Consider the following 19,183-nt stretch of genomic DNA (forward strand, 5'->3'; position numbering starts at 1 on the left):
AGAAACATGAGCTAGTTTGTTGGTCACATACATACATACACACACACAAACACACAGACATTTGTTCAGTTTTCGATTCTGAGTCGAATGTGTGAGCTTTTAATAAAAAAGTTCATTTTTAGAGCAGCCAGGCCTTACCTCAGTGAGGAAGGCAAAACGTGTTTGCAAACGCCTCCCATTCACAACGCAGGAGAGCAGACACACCATTCAGACTGACGACCAAACAACGTGGCAGCAACACGCAACAAGTGGAACCCAAGACAATCAGCTGAGAGCCGCGGCAACATTTTTGCCATAGCAACCGTGAAGTAACACATTGATCGTGCCACGCGGCTTCGCAAATTCGCACCAGGTGGCCGGAGCAGATTACGGCAGGAGAGGGACGACGAGCGACGACAGAGAGAAGGGAATTGTCAGCAAGCAGTGAGATTTGCTTTTTTCTACGTTTTGCGGAGGTTTTTGTTTGGCTGGTGTGTCCAAAATGTTTGCATGGTTATTTTTATTGCCCTTCTTAAATCTCATCAGAGAAGACAATGTCACAGTCTTATCGGGAGGGTGGTTGCTTTTAAAATTATGAGTTTTTTTCTTTAAATTCCGTTCTCTCTCTCTCTCTCGCCTTCGTAAGTCTTCTTTTTGTTTTTTTTTTCTTGTGAAAAATGATAAAATAGTTGCGTTTTTTTTTGACTTCAAACAAACGTTGAATGTTTTTTGTATTTTGTTAATTTGTTGTGGAAAATCGCGATCGCTTTTCCCATTCTAGTTGCATTCACACAGTGTGTAGTGTTCTGTTTCACCTAGTAGCGTTTTAAATATTAATTGTTATTAATAGTTGTGTTCTTCTAAGGTAGAAAAAAAGGAATGAATTAAAGATCCCGTTTACTTTTCGTCTGAATGCCTTTCGATGGAAGCAGTGATACGATTTGATGTTGGTCAGCCGTCTCGAGATGGAGGACATCGGGTGTTGTTTGATGCTGCTGCTGTTGTTGTTGTTGCTGCTGCTGCGAGCGGTGTTGGGCTCAGCAGGTAGAAGGATGTGGGCTGTTGGCGGCTATTTCTTGCCCTTGGTGGCCTTTTCGGCGGCCTTGGTGACCTTGCCACCGGCGGCATCCTTGAAGGAGACGGCCTTGATGACACCGACAGCGACGGTCTGTCTCATGTCACGCACGGCGAAACGTCCGAGCGGGGGGAACTCCTGGAAGGATTCCACGCACAGCGGCTTGGATGGGACCAGGATGACGATGGCGGCATCACCGGACTTGATGGACTTGGGGTTGTCCTCGGTGGACTTGCCGGAACGACGGTCGACCTTCTCCTTGATCTCGCTGAACTTGCAAGCAATGTGAGCGGTGTGGCAATCCAGCACTGGGGTGTATCCGTTGGAGATCTGGCCGGGGTGGTTCAGCACGATGACCTGAGCGGTGAAGTCGGCGGCACCCTTGGGCGGGGCGTTCTTGGAGTCACCGGCGACGTATCCACGACGCAGTTCCTTGACGGACACGTTCTTGACGTTGAAGCCGACGTTGTCTCCGGGTACGGCCTCCTGCAGGGCTTCGTGGTGCATTTCGACGGACTTGACTTCAGTGGTCAGGTTGACCGGGGCGAAGACCACAACGGTACCGGGCTTGATCACACCGGTTTCCACACGACCGACCGGGACCGTTCCGATACCACCGATTTTGTAGACGTCCTGCAGGGGCAGACGCAGGGGCTTGTCGGTGGGACGCGACGGGGGCAGGATGGCATCCAGAGCCTCAATCAGGCACTTGCCGTCGGCCTTGCCTTCCTTGCGCTCGACAGCCCATCCCTTGAACCACGGCATCTTGGTGGACGGTTCCAGCATGTTGTCTCCGTGCCATCCGGAGATGGGCACGAAAGCGACGGCAGCCGGGTTGTAACCGATCTTCTTGATGTAGGACGAGACTTCCTTCTTGATTTCCTCGAAGCGGCCCTCGTTGTATGGCGGCTCGGTCGAGTCCATCTTGTTGACACCGACGATCAGCTGCTTCACACCGAGGGTGAAGGCGAGCAGGGCATGCTCACGGGTCTGTCCGTTCTTGGAGATACCAGCCTCGAACTCACCGGTACCGGCGGCGACGATCAGCACGGCACAATCGGCCTGCGACGTTCCGGTGATCATGTTCTTGATGAAATCACGATGTCCGGGGGCATCGATGATCGTCACGTAGTACTTGGCGGTCTCGAACTTCCACAGGGCGATATCGATGGTGATACCACGCTCGCGCTCGGCCTTCAGTTTGTCCAACACCCAGGCGTACTTGAAGGAGCCCTTGCCCATCTCCTGGGCTTCCTTCTCGAACTTCTCGATGGTACGCTTGTCGATACCGCCGCATTTGTAGATCAGATGGCCGGTGGTGGTCGACTTGCCGGAATCGACGTGTCCAATCACGACAATGTTAATATGAGTCTTTTCCTTACCCATCTTGAGTGATTACTGCAAAAGAGAGAGAAAAAAAAGAAGATAATTAGATTTACCCATGCGAATCTTCATCGTGCGATTCTTCTTCGTCTTCTTCATTTTTTTTTTATTCAGTGCTTCCAAAGTGCCACGCAGCTGTGTGGTGTGGCCTGACGTGCTTCATAACAGTGTTGGTGGTGGTGGCAATTCGCGTCCATGTGGTGGTGTCGATTCCAGTCTGACCACGTCCGCGTGCGCATGTGTGTTTGTGACACCGGATGCCTTTCACATCACCTTTCCCTCCCCCCCACAAACACCGCATGGAATACCAAATTAACGAACTTATTCCAGAACAAAAGTTCAAGAAATCAGAATGAGTCACAAAATTAAACAGTGTTGCAATTTCACCATATTGCAATCCAAGTTGGCTTTGGTTGCGTATCTTGTTGAAATGCCAAGAGGAGAGGGTAATTTTCCACCCCTCCAGAGATGTGAGGGGAAACTCCAGCGGCAAGATGGCGACCGGCTTCGGCTTCCACACCACCAGGGTGAGCGGCCATATTTGGTGGCAGCTGGAACGGATTTTTCCTCCATCAGGAAGGAAGACATTTCCGCAATCCGGATGAAAAACCGACGAGGACACGTTGTTTTATTCAAACTGGTTGCCACGGTGATTCCCAGGGTTGCTAGGAGCGCATGGACAGGCCAGCTTGAAAGTTGGCCCGAAAATCACCACGTGTTGATCCGATGGAAGCGCTTGGGCCGGTCCCCGAACCGGACTCGACGCCGGAACCACTTTGAAAACGTTCCGAAGCGACCATGGAACCGTTCCAGCTGTGCCACGTGCCAAAATCGGCCACTTTTCACCGGCAATTAGTCACCAAGTCCAGCCGGAAGAAAAACCGAAAAATATTCCCATTTTTCCACCAGCAATTTGTTCACCAAAACGAAGCACGAATTTCCACCAAAAAACCACAGCAAGCAGCGTTGCACTTTTTCACAAATTTGCACCAAACAAAAGAAAAAGTTAACTTTTCGCAAAAAAAAAAAACTAATTAGCTGAATTTCACCACTTACAAAGAAAACTGAACTAGTACAAGTTCCTCAACAAATGCGCAAATGGATCTTGTTCCGGCGAGAGGCCCGATAGAAGTGAACGAGTCGACGGTTGTGCAGCCAACTCCTACCCCCGAAACGCGACCCGACGCACACACGCCCGTCTCGCGTACGAACGCGCGTGCCTTCGTTGTGTGGGTGCGGAACGCAAACTCCGTCCCGGAAAAGGTTGCGTTACGTCGTTTGACGGTTTCCCCTTGGAAAATACACGTGTTCCATGAGATTGTGTTTTATTTTTTAACGATTTTTACAAACGATGGATTTGCTTCTGTTGGCTTGGGTGGATGGCGGACGGGGCGTGAGCGGGATGCGCATGCGCGCTCGTTTTACGGTACAAGTGGGAATTGTTGGCAACTAAATTTGATACATATTTTGAGCTATTTAGCTATTTTCCACTGATCTCACAACACCAGAAAGGGTTAAATTTAAGATTTAAAATTAAATTTAAATACTGCTGTCAAACCCAGTCACCACGTTCTAGCAGGATTCTAACAGAGTTCTTACAGAGCCGTAGAGGTGGGCAAAAAAAAGAGCGAGCCCTAGAGCGAGCCGCTCAAAGAGCCGGTTCACTACAAAGAGCGAACGAACCATGGCTCACAAAAAAAAAAAGAACCGCGGTTCTTTTTAACTCCGGTCTTTTAATGATTTTTTTTTTAATTTTTTTATAAATATAATTTCTTGAACTTCGCACAAATTGTAGCATAAAATTAGTTTTTGAAATTGAAAGTGAAATAATTCGTGCTTGCCATTTCATTATATAAGGCTTTCTAGTCAGAAATTTACCAACACATTCAAAGTATGTTTACATGACAGCTGGACGTTTGTTTGCATCAGGTTTCCTATCTCTTTCTAGCAAAAATTTTTTGTCAGGCGACTTCTAGCTGGTTTTTTTGACTGGCTGCCCGATATGTCAGCCAACATACTTCGCAGGGCTGTGACAGCTACAGCTCGATCATTGTTTGCATCAGGACACTGTGACGAGGAGTTCGTCATTTTTGAGTAAAATTACATTTTTTTCACTGGGCCTAGAAAGCCTTATTCCAGGTTTTGGGCGATCTGTGTCAAATTTTACACAGATCTGTGTTATCTGGATTTTGCGTGCAAGACTTTTGTAAACAAGAGTGAATCCCTCTCACACCTTATGCAAACTGTCATTTGAGTGAAAGGAGTGAAAGGGATACACTATTGTTTACAAAAGATTTGCGCCCTTTTGAAATGTTAGGCTCCAATTGGTCATATAAATTAATCCCAAAATAGCAGTGGCGGGCCGGAATTAAAATTTTATAAAAGCTGAAAAAGTAAACGCATTTTTTTAATTTGCTTATGATTCGGTTCTTTTAAAGCAAATACATAAAAAAATAGTGTAGCAAATATGATTCAAATATCTTGATATTTAAAATGAAAAATAAAGATTACATTAAAAAATGTGTTTATTTGACTTATTTTAATTTTTGCTTGTTTAAAATTGTAAAGATATTGTTTTTGACGATTGCATTTAAATACCTTGATTTTTTTACATAAAAAAACATTAAAATTTCAATGATCGTTGTAATTTTTTGAAGTTTTTGATACATTTTTCCATATTTTAAAAATATTTCCAGTGATCTATTTTCAGTATTCGATTTTTATGCTTTAAAAAAAACTTAAAGAAATAACATTTAGTCTCCTTTTGTAAATTTTAAGACAGCAATCCAAGATTTTTCATAAATTTCCAAGGGGAAAACCACTCCGATCAAAGAGCCCTGGGCACTCCTGGGCAACATCGGGCACGTCATCGGGCACCCTAGGGCACACTCTCGGGCACCTTTGACTAAAATTTTGACATTTACATAAACAAACAGAAACAAACATGACAATCAGATTTCAAAAATTGATTGAATAAATTGGTTTAGTTTTTCGGAATGTTTTCCGATTCAAGGAATTGTTAAAAGCTCAGGTGATCAATCAGAGTTTAATAAAAAGGTAGCATTTAGAGACCAATGTTTTCTAATTTGGGTTGGCGTATTTCAGTTTGGCCCTTCCAGCAGTGAACATACACAGCGCAACAAATTAACAAACCCGACCAGATCGTCCTGCCGGAAGGTTTCACTTGCATGACCGACGATCAGTCAAGACCACGGTCGTGCTGGGATAAAGTACTACGACACTGTAGTGAAATCGATAGCCAGTAAAGAAGGACCTCGACGAAATACTGGAAGTTGTGCCGAATCAAAAAAAAAAAATTATACAATTCAACACCCGGGAAAACCGTTTGACGGGAATACCAAAAAGACAAACAAAGAGTTTGTGATTTTAATATCCCAGCACTGAGATGCGACGAAGTTCTGCAAATTTGTTGATCATGTGTTCTTTATTATATTTAAGAATGTCGTTATAAATAAATATAGTTTTGTGTGAATAAAAATAAAACTAGCTTGTTGATTATGTTTTGAATGTACAAATTGCACTGCACCAGGCAAACGGCTTCTTGTCCTTGTACCGCAACCTGCGTTGAGGCCGGGACCATCTTGAACTGAGCAGTGGCGACGAATAACGCTCGCAGCTCCTGACAGGAAGTGTTAAACTTTCCGACGCAAACATCTTGGTGTGTTCAGGTAGTGTTGAAACTTAATCCGGATACAACGTGAGCCATCATGCCAATGTGCTGATCGCCAACCAGTTTTGGCCCTTCGGAAAATCTGTTGCTCCGGCACCAACACGTCGTTGACATGCCCTAAAATTAAGCAAAAGTTATTTAAATAATTTAATTCACTAAAGTTCAAGCTTTGATTAAATTCCTGTTGTCTTTACAATCGATCTCACCAGCGCTTCATTGGGATCGGCACCACAGACACGCTTCAACGCGAGATTTCCTCATGTGGGAATGCTTGCGACAATCTCAGGATCGCGGGGAATAAGATATCTCAACTGAAAGCGCTTTCGGTGGTCCTTCCTTCGCTTAGAATTGTGGCGCTTGCAGGAGGTATGATTCCTCGAGCAGCTGTTTGATCTCCGAGAAAAATTCACAACACAAACCGAGAGCAGTCCAAAAAAGTGTAAACAAAGTAACAGGGTTGCTAAGCATCGTACACAAATTATTTATTTTGAGAAGCTTCAGGACACATTTGGGCAACATTCGGGCACCTTCGGGCACGTTTGGGCAACTTTAGGGCACAGCCTACTCGAGGGCAATGAGCAGAGTGGTTTTCCCCTTGTAAATTTCACAATTTTACGCAATGGATTATTTTGTTTTCCTGCACAATTTTTCTGTTAAAAAATATCAATATAAAAATTATAAGAACTAAATTCAAACATGAAGAATGTTCTTATAATATGTTAAAATTTGATCTCAAGCTTATTTTTTTTAAATTCAGACAATAATTTTATTTATTTAATACTTCATGAACAGACTTAAGGGCCGGTCATAGAAATATTTTAAAAGGCCGTCGCGGCCCGGATGCAATGGCTTCACGGGCCGGACGTTGGGCAGGCCTGGCTTAACTTGTAGAAATTTTGACATAGAGACCACCAAGACCAAGACATAGAGACCACCAAGACCTATATCTTCTTGGTTTTTGATTTTGTTTTCAAATGACATGTAACTCTTCTTAATATGTATCGCACATTGAAAAAAAAAAAACACTTTTTTCAGTCAGCACTTTGTTGGCTTTTTCTATAAAATAAAAACCAATCAATTAATCAAAACCAACCGATTTAAAAAAGTCCAATGTGAAATAGCTTTAAATAGGGGAACTATACCCTTTCTCAGCCTATTTCTATTATCGGCCTATCAGCACTTTGATCATGAATTACAGCTTATATAAAGTGTTTTTGACTGTGCCAAAGTAATAAATAGCTCAAATAAAAGTGAGCAAGCAACTCTCCATTGTTGAAACATCTGAAAATGTTGATTTAATAGCAGAAAACGGCAAAAGTGATGAGAATTGGTCGAACGGCTTAGTGTGATTAAAATGGGTATATTTCCCCTATCACACCATTCTTAAAAACAACCTTTTTATCAAAATTTTGAAAAAGAGCCGTTCAAAAGAGCGGCTCTTTTTAATGGGCGAACGAAAATGAGCGGCTCCTAAAAAAGAGTGGTTTTGGCCACCACTAAGCTGGTTATTTTTACAGCGTTCTAGCAGAATTGGTTTACCGTTCTAGCAAGATTCTGGCAGAACCAGCACGGACACGGACGTTCAAAATCACTCAGTTTTGTCAAACCGAATTCGGTTAACCTGATCAGAAATTAGTAAATGGGTAAATGTCTGGATTGACTGAATTTCGCGCAGATTTGGTGACATTTCACACAGTTTTCGTTGAATTTTGTTGAAAACTGAATGATTCTGAACGTACGAGTAAGAAATCGTCGGGCAATGTGGATTGAATGTAAACCTCAGTTTGACAACTGATTTTCAAATCAAATCTAGAGTTTATTTTTCTTGAAGAAAAGGTCCTATGACTATTGTGGAGTCTATCCGGGCGATTCTTTATGTAAAATTTTAACTGACGTGAGCAGAAAGCGATCCCGTCCTTAGAAAATACGTTGTTCAACTATCGAGGTTGCAGTGTAGTTTAGCCGAGACACAGACCTTGGTAAAATGTTTGCGTATTTGTTTTGTTTTTTAAGTGCAGTACGCACTTTTAAGGAATCGAGAAATTAAAAGTGAGAGTGTGTGCAACATAGAGTTATCTAAGCCCGATCTCACGCACACTAGCACGCCATTTGTTTTGCTGGCTGGTACAAAATTTAACCTCAATCTTTTTCGTGTACGTACATGCAATACATGCGCACGTAGATAACTCTATAGAGTTAAACTTTCTGTGCAGTTGCTGTTAAGGTTCCCATGGCACTTCGAAAAGTTTAACTCCATGTTGCACGCACACACTCTCACGTTTAATTTCTCGATATGGTGTCATTTTATAACACAGATCATCAGTGTAAAAAGTTACACAGATTTTCGTTCAGCTTTTAAACCTGGATGAAAAACCAAAAAGTGAAGACGGCGTCATCCATAAAGTATGTCACGCTTAAATCGGCCAAAATTAACCCCCCCACCCCACTTTGTCACGCTGGCTCTGACCCCCCCTCGAAAAGTACGTCACTCTTTGTCGGACCCCCCCCCCCATTTTGATTTTTTGTACAATCTAGATTAAATTTTCAAAATGTCATATCTGGATAGAAATCCATGTGGCACGATTTATAATTGTAGGATTATATTTTAATTTGGAGTTCAATCGAGGAAGTTAATTATTGCAGGTTGCGTGTTGATTTTTTTTTTTCAAAATATGATTTAAACATTTAAATCAATTATCAAAAAGTCTGTTTCTTAAAACCTTGTATCGTGTTTTTTTATGAATATAGTTTATGAAACATTACTCTTTTCAACTTTTTTAAAATATATTTTAAGACTGAATTTTCAGTATTCAAGAAATAGTCTAGCGTGACGTCACAGTCTCACGGACCCCCCTTCCCCCCCTTGTCACACTTTGTCACGCTTGCGACAACCCCCCCTCCCCCCCTAGAGCGTGACGTACTTTATGGATGACGCCAGATGGCATCTTTCATGCAGCACCGAGAATCTGAGGATTTTTCCAGTGTTTTTTTTTTTCAATGAAATATTGTTAATTTGTCTTTCTTATTTAGATTTTTAATATTGCAGCCATCACTTTTGCTCAAGAATGGAATAATCACACGAAAATCTTTTTCGATTGCGAACTTTTTTCATTCGCAAAAGAGAGAAGAGACGAAAAACGCAAATAAAAATCGCTCCCATACTTTTCAAAGACAATCAATCAGTCGAATATTTTTTTGTGAATCTCTTCGTTAGCACCACTTAAATTCACTTATTTCGTTTTGTTTACAAACATTGTTCATCTACGAAAAGTGACTCATCATTTTTCAACATGTGACACGGCACCAGCAAATGGGTACTAAAGCCCTATGTAAATTTGTATTACAACGGTTAAAAACACGATTAAAACCGTGATTAAAACCCATTTCTGATCACTTTTTAAATTTTAATGCAATTTTTTTTTTACAGGACAACATTTTTTCCTTGGAACAAGCTGTCAAGTAGGAGCTGCTGTCAAGAAGGACCGCGAGGTTAATTTTTCAAAATTGATTTGAAAATCCATTCTGAACTATTTTTGGTCGTACAAAGCTTTTGTGTTGAATATGTCTATAGGATTTAAAAAAAAAATTGTGAAGATGTTGATTTTTTGAGTTTCTGTTTATCGAGCTTTTGAGTGCGAGAGAGAAAAGCCAACATAGCCAACAGGCCAACTTTCCGATTTTTTTCTTGATGAGGGTCAAATGATTTTCGTTTGATGAAGATTCTTCCATTTATTTCACGGTGGTTTATTTCATTAATATACTTAATAATTTTAACAAAATGATGGTCTTTCGCAAGGTCATTCATCGCGAAAATTATCCTTTGATTTCCGTTGAAATTTTACAGTGGCCCCGATCGTCTAACAAAAAGTCAACCGATCAGATTTACAGTGTACTTTAGCCAAGACACCCACCTTGGTTAAAAAGTTTGCGTTTTTCGTTTTTTAATCGAACCATGTCACGTTTTTCATGCATGCTCCATCGTTTGACGTTTCGTTCGCGCCGCCGAGTTCAAAATTTACTGCAGGCGCAAACGTTCGGGATTCGGGATTTGTTTACCAACATTTCATTTCACGGCCATTCACGACGTGTTCTCTGTTGGCACGCCGACGTTCTTCTACTTGTTTTAGTTGCGTTGCAAATTTTTCTTTTGCACATTCACATTGCACTTTACGGCTTTACGATGGCTGACATGTTTGGCGCCAATTTGGAGAAGGTGTTCGAAAGTATCAACAGCACCATCCGGTTGGCCGCCGAGTTTGGGGCACCAGGTGAGCTGGTTTTTATTTATTTATTTTTTTAATATGTCTAGTCAACATTCAACCTTTTTAGAGCAACAAGAGATAGCCATCTATTCGAAGTTGGCGGAAAAACTGGTGGCCATCGAGGTCAAGTACAACACACACAAGAAAGCACTCCAAGAATCGACCAACGAAGTTACTCTGGAAGAGTTCGACAGGGTAAGCTATTTTGAAATAATCAAAATTAATTCAACCGAACCTTAAGATATTAAATTCACTCCAGCGCTATCAATCCAACACGACGACCGGCAAAACCAACGTGAAGCAACTGAAGCGGTACAAGGACTTTATCGGGCAGGCCAAAATGTTCCTCAAAGCGGACCAGGAGGGCGGCCCGAGCGGCGACGATGACCTCCAAGTGGAGGACACAATCTGCGACATCGATCCGATCACGAAGCGGCCGCTGGAGATTCCGGTGCGCAACAAAAAGTGCAATCACGTGTACGAGAAGCGATCGATTGAGGAGCTCATTCGGAACAACCCGCGGACGCGGTGCCCTGTGATGGGGTGCGCCGCCAACGAGTACGTCTCCTTGGGCGACCTGCAGGAAGATAAGATGCTTCAGCACAAGTTGCGACTTCAGCGCCAGAACGAGCAGGAGATGTGAAGGCCGAGTTGAATCGGATTTGTTTGACTGATTAATTTAACGTTCCTTGAATTCTGTACCTTGTTTAATAAATAAAATGACAAAAGTATTTATTGGATACATTATTACTTATTAGCCTAAAAAAGAACCGACTAAATTCTCGCTTATTTTTCAAGAGGTCCTATGTACATAGGAAACTCATGGCGCATTGGTTGTTTTGAAAAAGTACTCTTAAATTCTCCATACATAATACATAATTTGAAGAAAATCCACTCGGCTCTGTCTAAATATTTTTGAACAACTATTGAAACGTTCATGCTTCCCTTCAAGTTTGTTGATTTTCTGGCAAAAAAAAAATCAATAATAAATAAAATCTTAAATTTGGGAATTCAACAGTAAAAAAATCTAAAATAAAAACAAGAAATTCAGAAATTTTAAAATACAGAATACATATAGAATTTAGCAGTTCTGTTCCCGGATGTAACATTTGCAATTGATCGATTCTTTCATGGCGGGACAACGTTTGTACGTTTTCAGTTTTTTGCTGATAACTTTAAAATCTGTGGGAAAAGGTATAAATTGATAGAAAGTCAGAGGGGTCTAGAAAAACAGGTCTTTATTTGACAGAGGTAGTACTTGGAATGGTGATCGCAGTGTGTTAACCAGCGTGGCACTCTGCGATCTAGTTCTTCGGTTGCCAAGGGCAGTTGCCCTTTAACACTCCCACTCAAACGAAGAAACTAAGCTTCATCTTCAAGTCTTCAGCTTCATCTTCAGTTCAAGCGCAAATCTTCTTCTTTGCCGTCGTCGATACGAGCTACCGCGCTTCGGAGTTGATAGTCCCACTTCAGACTCGTCATCGAGAATTCTTGCAGTCAAGACGTACGCCACAATTTCATTCACCTTCTCAGCGACAGATTCCTTCTCCAAGGCTGCTGGAACTGTATCTTCTAGGAACTCCACCGCATCTTCCCAGACGTCATCCTGATCTTCGTCAACTAGAACATTCTGCGACATCATGGCGCGCGCGGTTTCACTTTGTAGAAAGATGTCCAACTCGTATAGCTGGCCCTTACGATGTCCGCAACATACAACACGGCCTTGCTTCTCGATGGACACCTTACCTTTTTCAATCTTGATCGCCATCCCGTTGTCCTCCAGTCGACGGACCGAAAACAGGTTGCACTGTAAACCTGGTACGAACAGCACATCGTTAACCACTGCAAACTGCCAGTGACCATCCACAAGCGTCTTCACTCGAACAGCTCCGGCTGATTCCGCCACCAGCGTTTGGCCGGACTTGGCCACAGAAATCCGCACTTGCCTGGACAGAGGTCGAAGATCTTCAAATAGCGTCTTGTCGCATACCATGTGGTCCGTTGCGCCAGAGTCCAGAAACCACTCGATTTTTCTCTCGGTCATAGCTTGCGACGATCCAGCTCCGTTGCCAGTAGCAACGACAAACGCAATGGTATTTTCATCGTCCTTTTCAGCTCCAACCTCCCGCCGATGAATAGACTTTGTGGACGACCTCACCTGGTTCTTTTCCGGTTCTGTTGTGCCGACCGACCGTCCGTCGGGGCATTCCGGCTTCTTGTGGCCAACACGACCACATCTAAAACACTTGAACGCACGCATCCTTCCGGCAAACGCAGATTCACCCGAGCAGCTCTCCTCGTCGCTCTGGGGGGCTCGGTGGACCCGTTTTGCTTCCTCGTCGAGCACCCGCTTTTTCACGTACTCCAGAGAGAGTTCCTTCGGCTCAATCGTCTCCACCGCAGTAATGAGCGCATTGAACGATCCGGGTAGCGCCAGCAGCAGTTGACAGACGACGTCCTCCGTTTCCATCTTAACGCCGGCCGCTCTCAACTCCCGCAGAACCTTCTCGAACTGAAGGAGGAACGCCTTTACGTCCTCACCTTCTTCCAGACGCATCTCCTGAAACCGCTTTTTCAGGAACAGTTTACCGGCAATTCCAACGCGCTCGAAAGCATCCCGCAGCGCGTCCCACATGTCTTTCGCTGTCCGCTTGTCCTTCACGTGCTCCAGCTGATCCTCTGAAATCCGGTCGATTAGAAGGTTCTTGCACCTGCGGTCCCTGGCCAGCCGTTCCGCTAGCAACCGCTGTCTCGTGCTCTTCTGCTCCGGCGTGTCCGTTCTCAGCTCAGCGTAGTCCGCGATGTTCAGGGCATCCTCGAGACAATTAAGCAGGCCCTTGTTCTCTATCAGAACTTCGATCCGGAACTTCCAATTGGAGAAGTTCGTTCCGTCGAACAGCCACAGCTTTTCCTCCGACATCTTCAACAGCAAACCAACGAAATTTTCTTCTGCTTCTAGAAATTTCCACGCCCTGGGCCCATAACCTGATAGAAAGTCAGAGGGGTCTAGAAAAACAGGTCTTTATTTGACAGAGGTAGTACTTGGAATGGTGATCGCAGTGTGTTAACCAGCGTGGCACTCTGCGATCTAGTTCTTCGGTTGCCAAGGGCAGTTGCCCTTTAACATAAATATTCATACAAATTTGGAAAGTACATTAAATTTCCAATAAGATTCACTCCAGCAAACATTTAAAAACACAAAATTTGAGCCAAGTGATATACAAAGGTAGCGTGACGGGACAACATCGTACACTTGGATCATTTTGATTTTTATACACAAAAGTGAAGAACTCTGCACTTCTAGTAAGTATTTGAAAAAACTTTTTTCTACAGTTGTTTTGAAAATGAAAAACGAAGATTTTGCTTCCTGCATCACGCAATTTCGTCAAATTTTGTTAATTTGACAGGTACTTCTTTTCGTGAAGGGACAACGCAGATATTTTGCAAAAGAGGGTTTTGCTCGCATTGTCCCGTCACGAAATAAAGCAATTGTGAAAATCTTTACTGATTATTCAACTTTAACTAATTTGGGGTCGATGAGCTCGAATATGACTCCTAGAATACTCCAAAGTATTCAAGGAATGTGCAATCCAAGATGGCGGCCAATATGGCGAAGCTAAAATATTTGATTCGATGTGTAACAGGCAATCAACGGGTCAACTTTAACTAATTTGGGATCGCTGAACTCAAATATGAGCCATAGAATACTCCAAAATACTCAGGGAATGTGCAATTCAAGATGGCGACCAATATGGCGAAGCTAGGAAATTGAATTGCATTCTCTGAGTAATTATTTATTTATTTGTCATTGTGTGTGTGTGTGTGTGTGTGTGTGTGTGTGTGTGTGTGCAACCAACCAAACGGGACCACGCGGTCGCTTCTTACAAATTGAGTTGTTTCCATGTATTTTTTAGATCTTCATTCTATACATACAAATAACTCGCATAGGCATTTGGAAGGTGTTAGCTCTGCCGAGCTTCGGTGACCCATTTCTACGCTGGCTAGCCGAGCGCGAGGTCCCTCAGCTTTTATCGACAAGCCCCGCCCTGAAGAACGTTTGCACCAATCGGGTTCAAACGTTATTTAGAACTTCCGAACCCTTGTCAAAATGGACAAGGACCCAGCGCGTAAATAGTTTGATAGTAACAGTATTCCTAAGCCAAGCCGTGATGGCCTAGTGGTTAGCATTTTTGCTTACCAATCCAAAGGACGGGGGATCGAACCTCGACTCGGGCGACTTTTGATTTTTCGTTCATGTTCAGTGTTTCAAGATTAATATGTCCTATACTTTCTCGTTGGGAGCAGATGGGAATCGAACCCAGGACCATTCGCTTAGAAAGCGAACACCGTAACCAGTCAGCCACGGCCGCTCCATTATTTATTTATTTGTCATTGGCATTCCCAAATTAATTAAATTTGACCTGTTGACTGCCTGTTACATTTCTATATACAAATGTCCAATATTTTACGTTCGCCATCTTGGCCGCCATCTTCAATATGATATTTCCCGAATACTTCAAAGGATTCAGCGATCTCAAATTAGACTAGTTGATTGAACTTAAAAAAATATATGGTGGTTTTTCCCATCAGCCGCCATATTAAACGCCGCCGCCTACTTTTGTCAATAAGAGGGCTTACAAAAGAATCATTTTACTATAAAATTCCGTTTAGAATGATTAAATATCTGCATTCCATCCATTAGTTTGAGAAATTATTTAAAAAAGTTGGAAAGTTAAAAATTTCCAGCGTTTGTATATTTTACACCTTCTGCTCACAGATATGTTTAGAATAGGAACTTTGGTGTGGAAATATGTTTTTTTTTGTGTGGTTCAAATAGTTGGATAACATGGAAAATCATCAGAACCATCCAAAGTTCAACTTGAAAAAATGACTGCTTGGTAAACAAGTGCTAAGAATCGGTCATTGGTGTAACACTGTACTCTTATGCAATTTTTTTTTGTTGCTAAATCAGGAAACAAAAAATCTACTTTTATAGATAGTTTACTTTATTCATTTTGTATCAAAAGGAAAGTCTCAAAAGTTTTCAAAACAAAATTAATAAAATGACATGAAACTTAAGGAAAAAATGTTTATGAATTCAAATAAATGCTAAGTTTAAAAGGCAGCATAACTGGCATCATGTTCAAAACATTTTGTGATATTTGTTTTAAAAAATAAGCTTCATATTTCAAACCATCAGGGTTGTTACGGACGGCGCGGATCGCGCGGATCGCGCGGATGGCGCGTATCGCGCGGATCTGGCGCGGATTTGCTGGCTAATTTTGCTCAGGCGCGGATTTCGCGCGGATAGCAATCTTGATAAACAAAATAATTGAGAACGATAGAATTTCTTTCAAATAACAAAGGAAAATATTATTAGGAATTAAATAAATTCAATCTTTTTCGTTGAGTGCGAAAACATCAATTTCTAAGAAGTGGTTAATGATGAAAATTTTCTTCTAAAAATTATTGATTTTCTTTTCTTAATACGAAACTTTGAAATAATCTTCAAGGAGCGATTTTTTTTAATGTATTGAGATTTGTTATATAAATTTAACATAACATTACAACTCATTATTTTTAAAACATCTGTCAAAATCTAAATAACAAAATCCGAAAAAATTATAGAATTTTAAAAATTTGAAGCTATGAAAATTTGTAAATTTTCTATGTTTTTTTAATATAAAAATTTAATTTTTTAATTTTTTGTTTATTGAAAAAAATTAAAAATCTGTAACCACTCTGATTCAGGTAGAATTGATTCTACTCCCAATTATCACAACATGACGAAATCCACTTAGAAATCTGCTAAAATCTCCGTCTAAAAGCGAAATGTAATGTTAAAATTTAAAAAATAAGAAATCTGGAATTCAACCATTTGAAATTTCAGAATTTACATATTCAAATAATAAAAAAATAGAATTCATAATTTGAAATTGTCAAAACTTACAGACTCAAAAAACGTAAAAAAGTACGAATTATTAAATTATTAAATTATTAAATTATTAAATTATTAAATTATTAAATTATTAAATTATTAAATTATTAAATTATTAAATTATTAAATTATTAAATTATTAAATTATTAAATTATTAAATTATTAAATTATTAAATTATTAAATTATTAAATTATTAAATTATTAAATTATTAAATTATTAAATTATTAAATTATTAAATTATTAAATTATTAAATTATTAAATTATTAAATTATTAAATTATTAAATTATTAAATTATTAAGTTATTAAATTATTAAATTATTAAATTATTAAATTATTCAATTATTAAATTATTAAATTATTAAATTATTAAATTATTAAATTATTAAATTATTAAATTATTAAATTATTAAATTATTAAATTATTAAATTATTAAATTATTAAGTTATTAAATTATTAAATTATTAAATTATTCAATTATTCAATTATTCAATTATTAAATTATTTAATTATTAAATTATTAAATTATTAAATTATTAAATTATTAATTTATTAAATTATTAAATTATTAAATTATTAAATTATTAAATTATTAAATTATTAAATTATTAAATTATTAAATTATTAAATTATTAAATTATTAAATTATTAAATTATTAAATTATTAAATTATTAAATTATTAAATTATTAAATTATTAAATTATTAAATTATTAAATTATTAAATTATTAAATTATTAAATTATTAAATTATTAAATTATTAAATTATTAAATTATTAAACTATTAAATTATTAAATTATTAATTTATTAAATTATTAAATTATCAAATTATTCAATAATTCAATTATTAAATTATTAAATTATTAAATTATTAAATTATTAAATTATTAAATTATTAAATTATTAAATTATTAATTTATTAAATTATTAAATTATTAAATTATGTTACTCTCTTCTATGTATGTCGCATTTTTTTTTATATGGCGCGGATTTTGCGCGGATTGGGTTTGGGGTCGGCGCGGATCTGGCGCGGATTTTTTCTCGACTTTTCCGTAACAACCCTGCATATTCAACCAGGAAATTTATTTTATATGGCGATTTGGAAAAGAAAAACAAAAAAAGTTGTAGATTTTTTTATAAACATAAAAAACATAAAAAATTATAGTGTTTTGGAATCGGGATGATGTCAGCTATCCATTGAAATTATTATTTCATGAAAGTTTTCACAAAAATATGTATTTTTCCTGTATATCGAAAATGCATACTTTTTTCTCTAAAGAAACCAAAAATATATTGTTATTGCAATATGGGAATCAAATGATCAGGTTTTTTCATACATTTTGGATGTAATAACAACATTTTTAGAAAATACTCAACATTTTCACAAATCTACGTTTTTTCGAAAAAATACACAAAATTTCAATTTTTACAATATGGGTATCTAACAATCGGGATTTTTTATACATTTCGAATGCTATAAAAATATTTTTTGAAAATACTCCAAATTTTCACAAAACTACGTATTTTCGAAAAAAATACTCAAAATTTCCGTTTTTACAATGTGGGTATCAAACGATCGGGATTTTTTCATACATTTCGAATGTAATAACAACATTTTTAGAAAATATTCCAAATTTTCACAAAACTACGGAAATTTTGAGTATTTTTTTTTCGAAATTATGTGGTTTTGTGAAAATTTTGAGCATTTTCTAAAAATGTTGTTATTATATTCGAAATGTATGAAAAAATCCCGATCGTTTGATACCCATATTGTAAAAATTAAAATTTTGAGTATTTTTTTTTCGAAAATACGTAGTTTTGTAAAAATTTGGAGTATTTAAAAAAAATATTGTTATTACATTCGAAATGTATGAAAAAAATCCCGATCGTTTGATACCCACATTGTAAAAACGGATATTTTGAGTATTTTTTTTCAAAAATACGTAATTTTGTGAAAATTTTGAGTATTTTCTAAAAATGTTGTTATTACTTTCGAAATGTATGAAAAAATCCCGATCGTTTGATACTCCCATTGTAAAAACGGAAATTTTGAGTATTTTTTTCAAAAATACGTAGTTTTGTGAAAATTTGGAGTATTTTCAAAAAATATTGTTATTACATTCGAAATGTATAAAAAAATCCCGATCGTTTGATACCCATATTGTAAAAATTGAAATCCTGAGTATTTTTTTTCGAAAAAACGTAGTTTTGTGAAAATATGGAGTATTTTCTAAAAATGTTGTTATTACATCCAAAATGTATGAAAAAAAACCTGATCATTTGATACCCATATTGCAATAACAATATATTTTTGGATTTTTTAGAGAAAAAAAATGCAAGTTCAACATACAGCAAAAATACGTATTTTTGTGAAAATTTTCATGAAATAATAATTTTAATGGATAACTGACATCATCCCGATTCCAAAACACTATAATTTTTTGATGTTTTCATGATTATTCATAGAATTATAGCCAATGTCTCCCATATAGCCAAAATCCCATAAGCTCTGTGCTTCAGTTAAGCACTGGGCCGTGCTTAACCGAGGCAGCTGCACGGTGCAAAACCGGGGCAGTGCAAAACCGAGGCGTGCAAAATCGAGGCATGACTGTATATTGAAACAGGTGTTCGATGATCGCCTTTTTCTTGCTACATATTTTTCAGCGACATTGTAAAGTGAACAAAACGCGTTTATGGTCAATTTAATACAGATTGTAACTGCCTTCAATCCTTTGACAAATATATAATCCAACACGCATTTCATATCCCTATTGTTATCCGCGTAGGCTGTATTCTTCACCAGATAACAACTACACAATGCATGATGATGTTTGCACTCTCCGAACTGCGA

At 38.6% G+C, this 19,183-nt stretch overlaps 2 protein-coding genes across 2 annotated transcripts; one reads left to right on the forward strand and one right to left on the reverse strand.

Annotated features, from left to right (window-relative positions):
- Positions 1-673: 673 nt before the first annotated feature.
- LOC6041607 (elongation factor 1-alpha) lies at positions 674-3,645 on the reverse strand. The gene is made up of 2 exons (XM_038259338.1): positions 3,494-3,645; positions 674-2,452 (listed from the first exon to the last, which is right to left on the reverse strand). The coding sequence occupies exon 2, from the start codon at positions 2,438-2,440 to the stop codon at positions 1,049-1,051; it is 1,392 nt and encodes a 463-aa protein (XP_038115266.1). The 5' UTR covers positions 2,441-2,452; positions 3,494-3,645; the 3' UTR covers positions 674-1,048.
- A 6,474-nt stretch (positions 3,646-10,119) lies between these two features.
- Positions 10,120-11,132, forward strand: LOC6041608 (E3 SUMO-protein ligase NSE2). Its single transcript, XM_001850794.2, has 3 exons — positions 10,120-10,396; positions 10,458-10,585; positions 10,650-11,132. Exons 1-3 carry the CDS (start codon positions 10,309-10,311, stop codon positions 11,031-11,033), a joined length of 600 nt encoding a protein of 199 aa, XP_001850846.1. The 5' UTR covers positions 10,120-10,308; the 3' UTR covers positions 11,034-11,132.
- Positions 11,133-19,183: the final 8,051 nt, after the last annotated feature.

Source organism: Culex quinquefasciatus, chromosome 3 (assembly GCF_015732765.1).
Source record: "Culex quinquefasciatus strain JHB chromosome 3, VPISU_Cqui_1.0_pri_paternal, whole genome shotgun sequence".
NCBI lineage: Eukaryota > Metazoa > Arthropoda > Insecta > Diptera > Culicidae > Culex > Culex quinquefasciatus.

Coding starts and splice junctions, on each gene's coding strand:
- LOC6041608 (XM_001850794.2), top strand. CDS start 10,309: ATGGCTGACATGTTTGGCGCCAATTTGGAGAAGGTGTTCGAAAGTATC. Junction 10,397..10,457: donor CGCCGAGTTTGGGGCACCAG/GTGAGCTGGTTT, acceptor CAACCTTTTTAG/AGCAACAAGAGATAGCCATC. Junction 10,586..10,649: donor CTCTGGAAGAGTTCGACAGG/GTAAGCTATTTT, acceptor AATTCACTCCAG/CGCTATCAATCCAACACGAC.
- LOC6041607 (XM_038259338.1), bottom strand. CDS start 2,440: ATGGGTAAGGAAAAGACTCATATTAACATTGTCGTGATTGGACACGTC.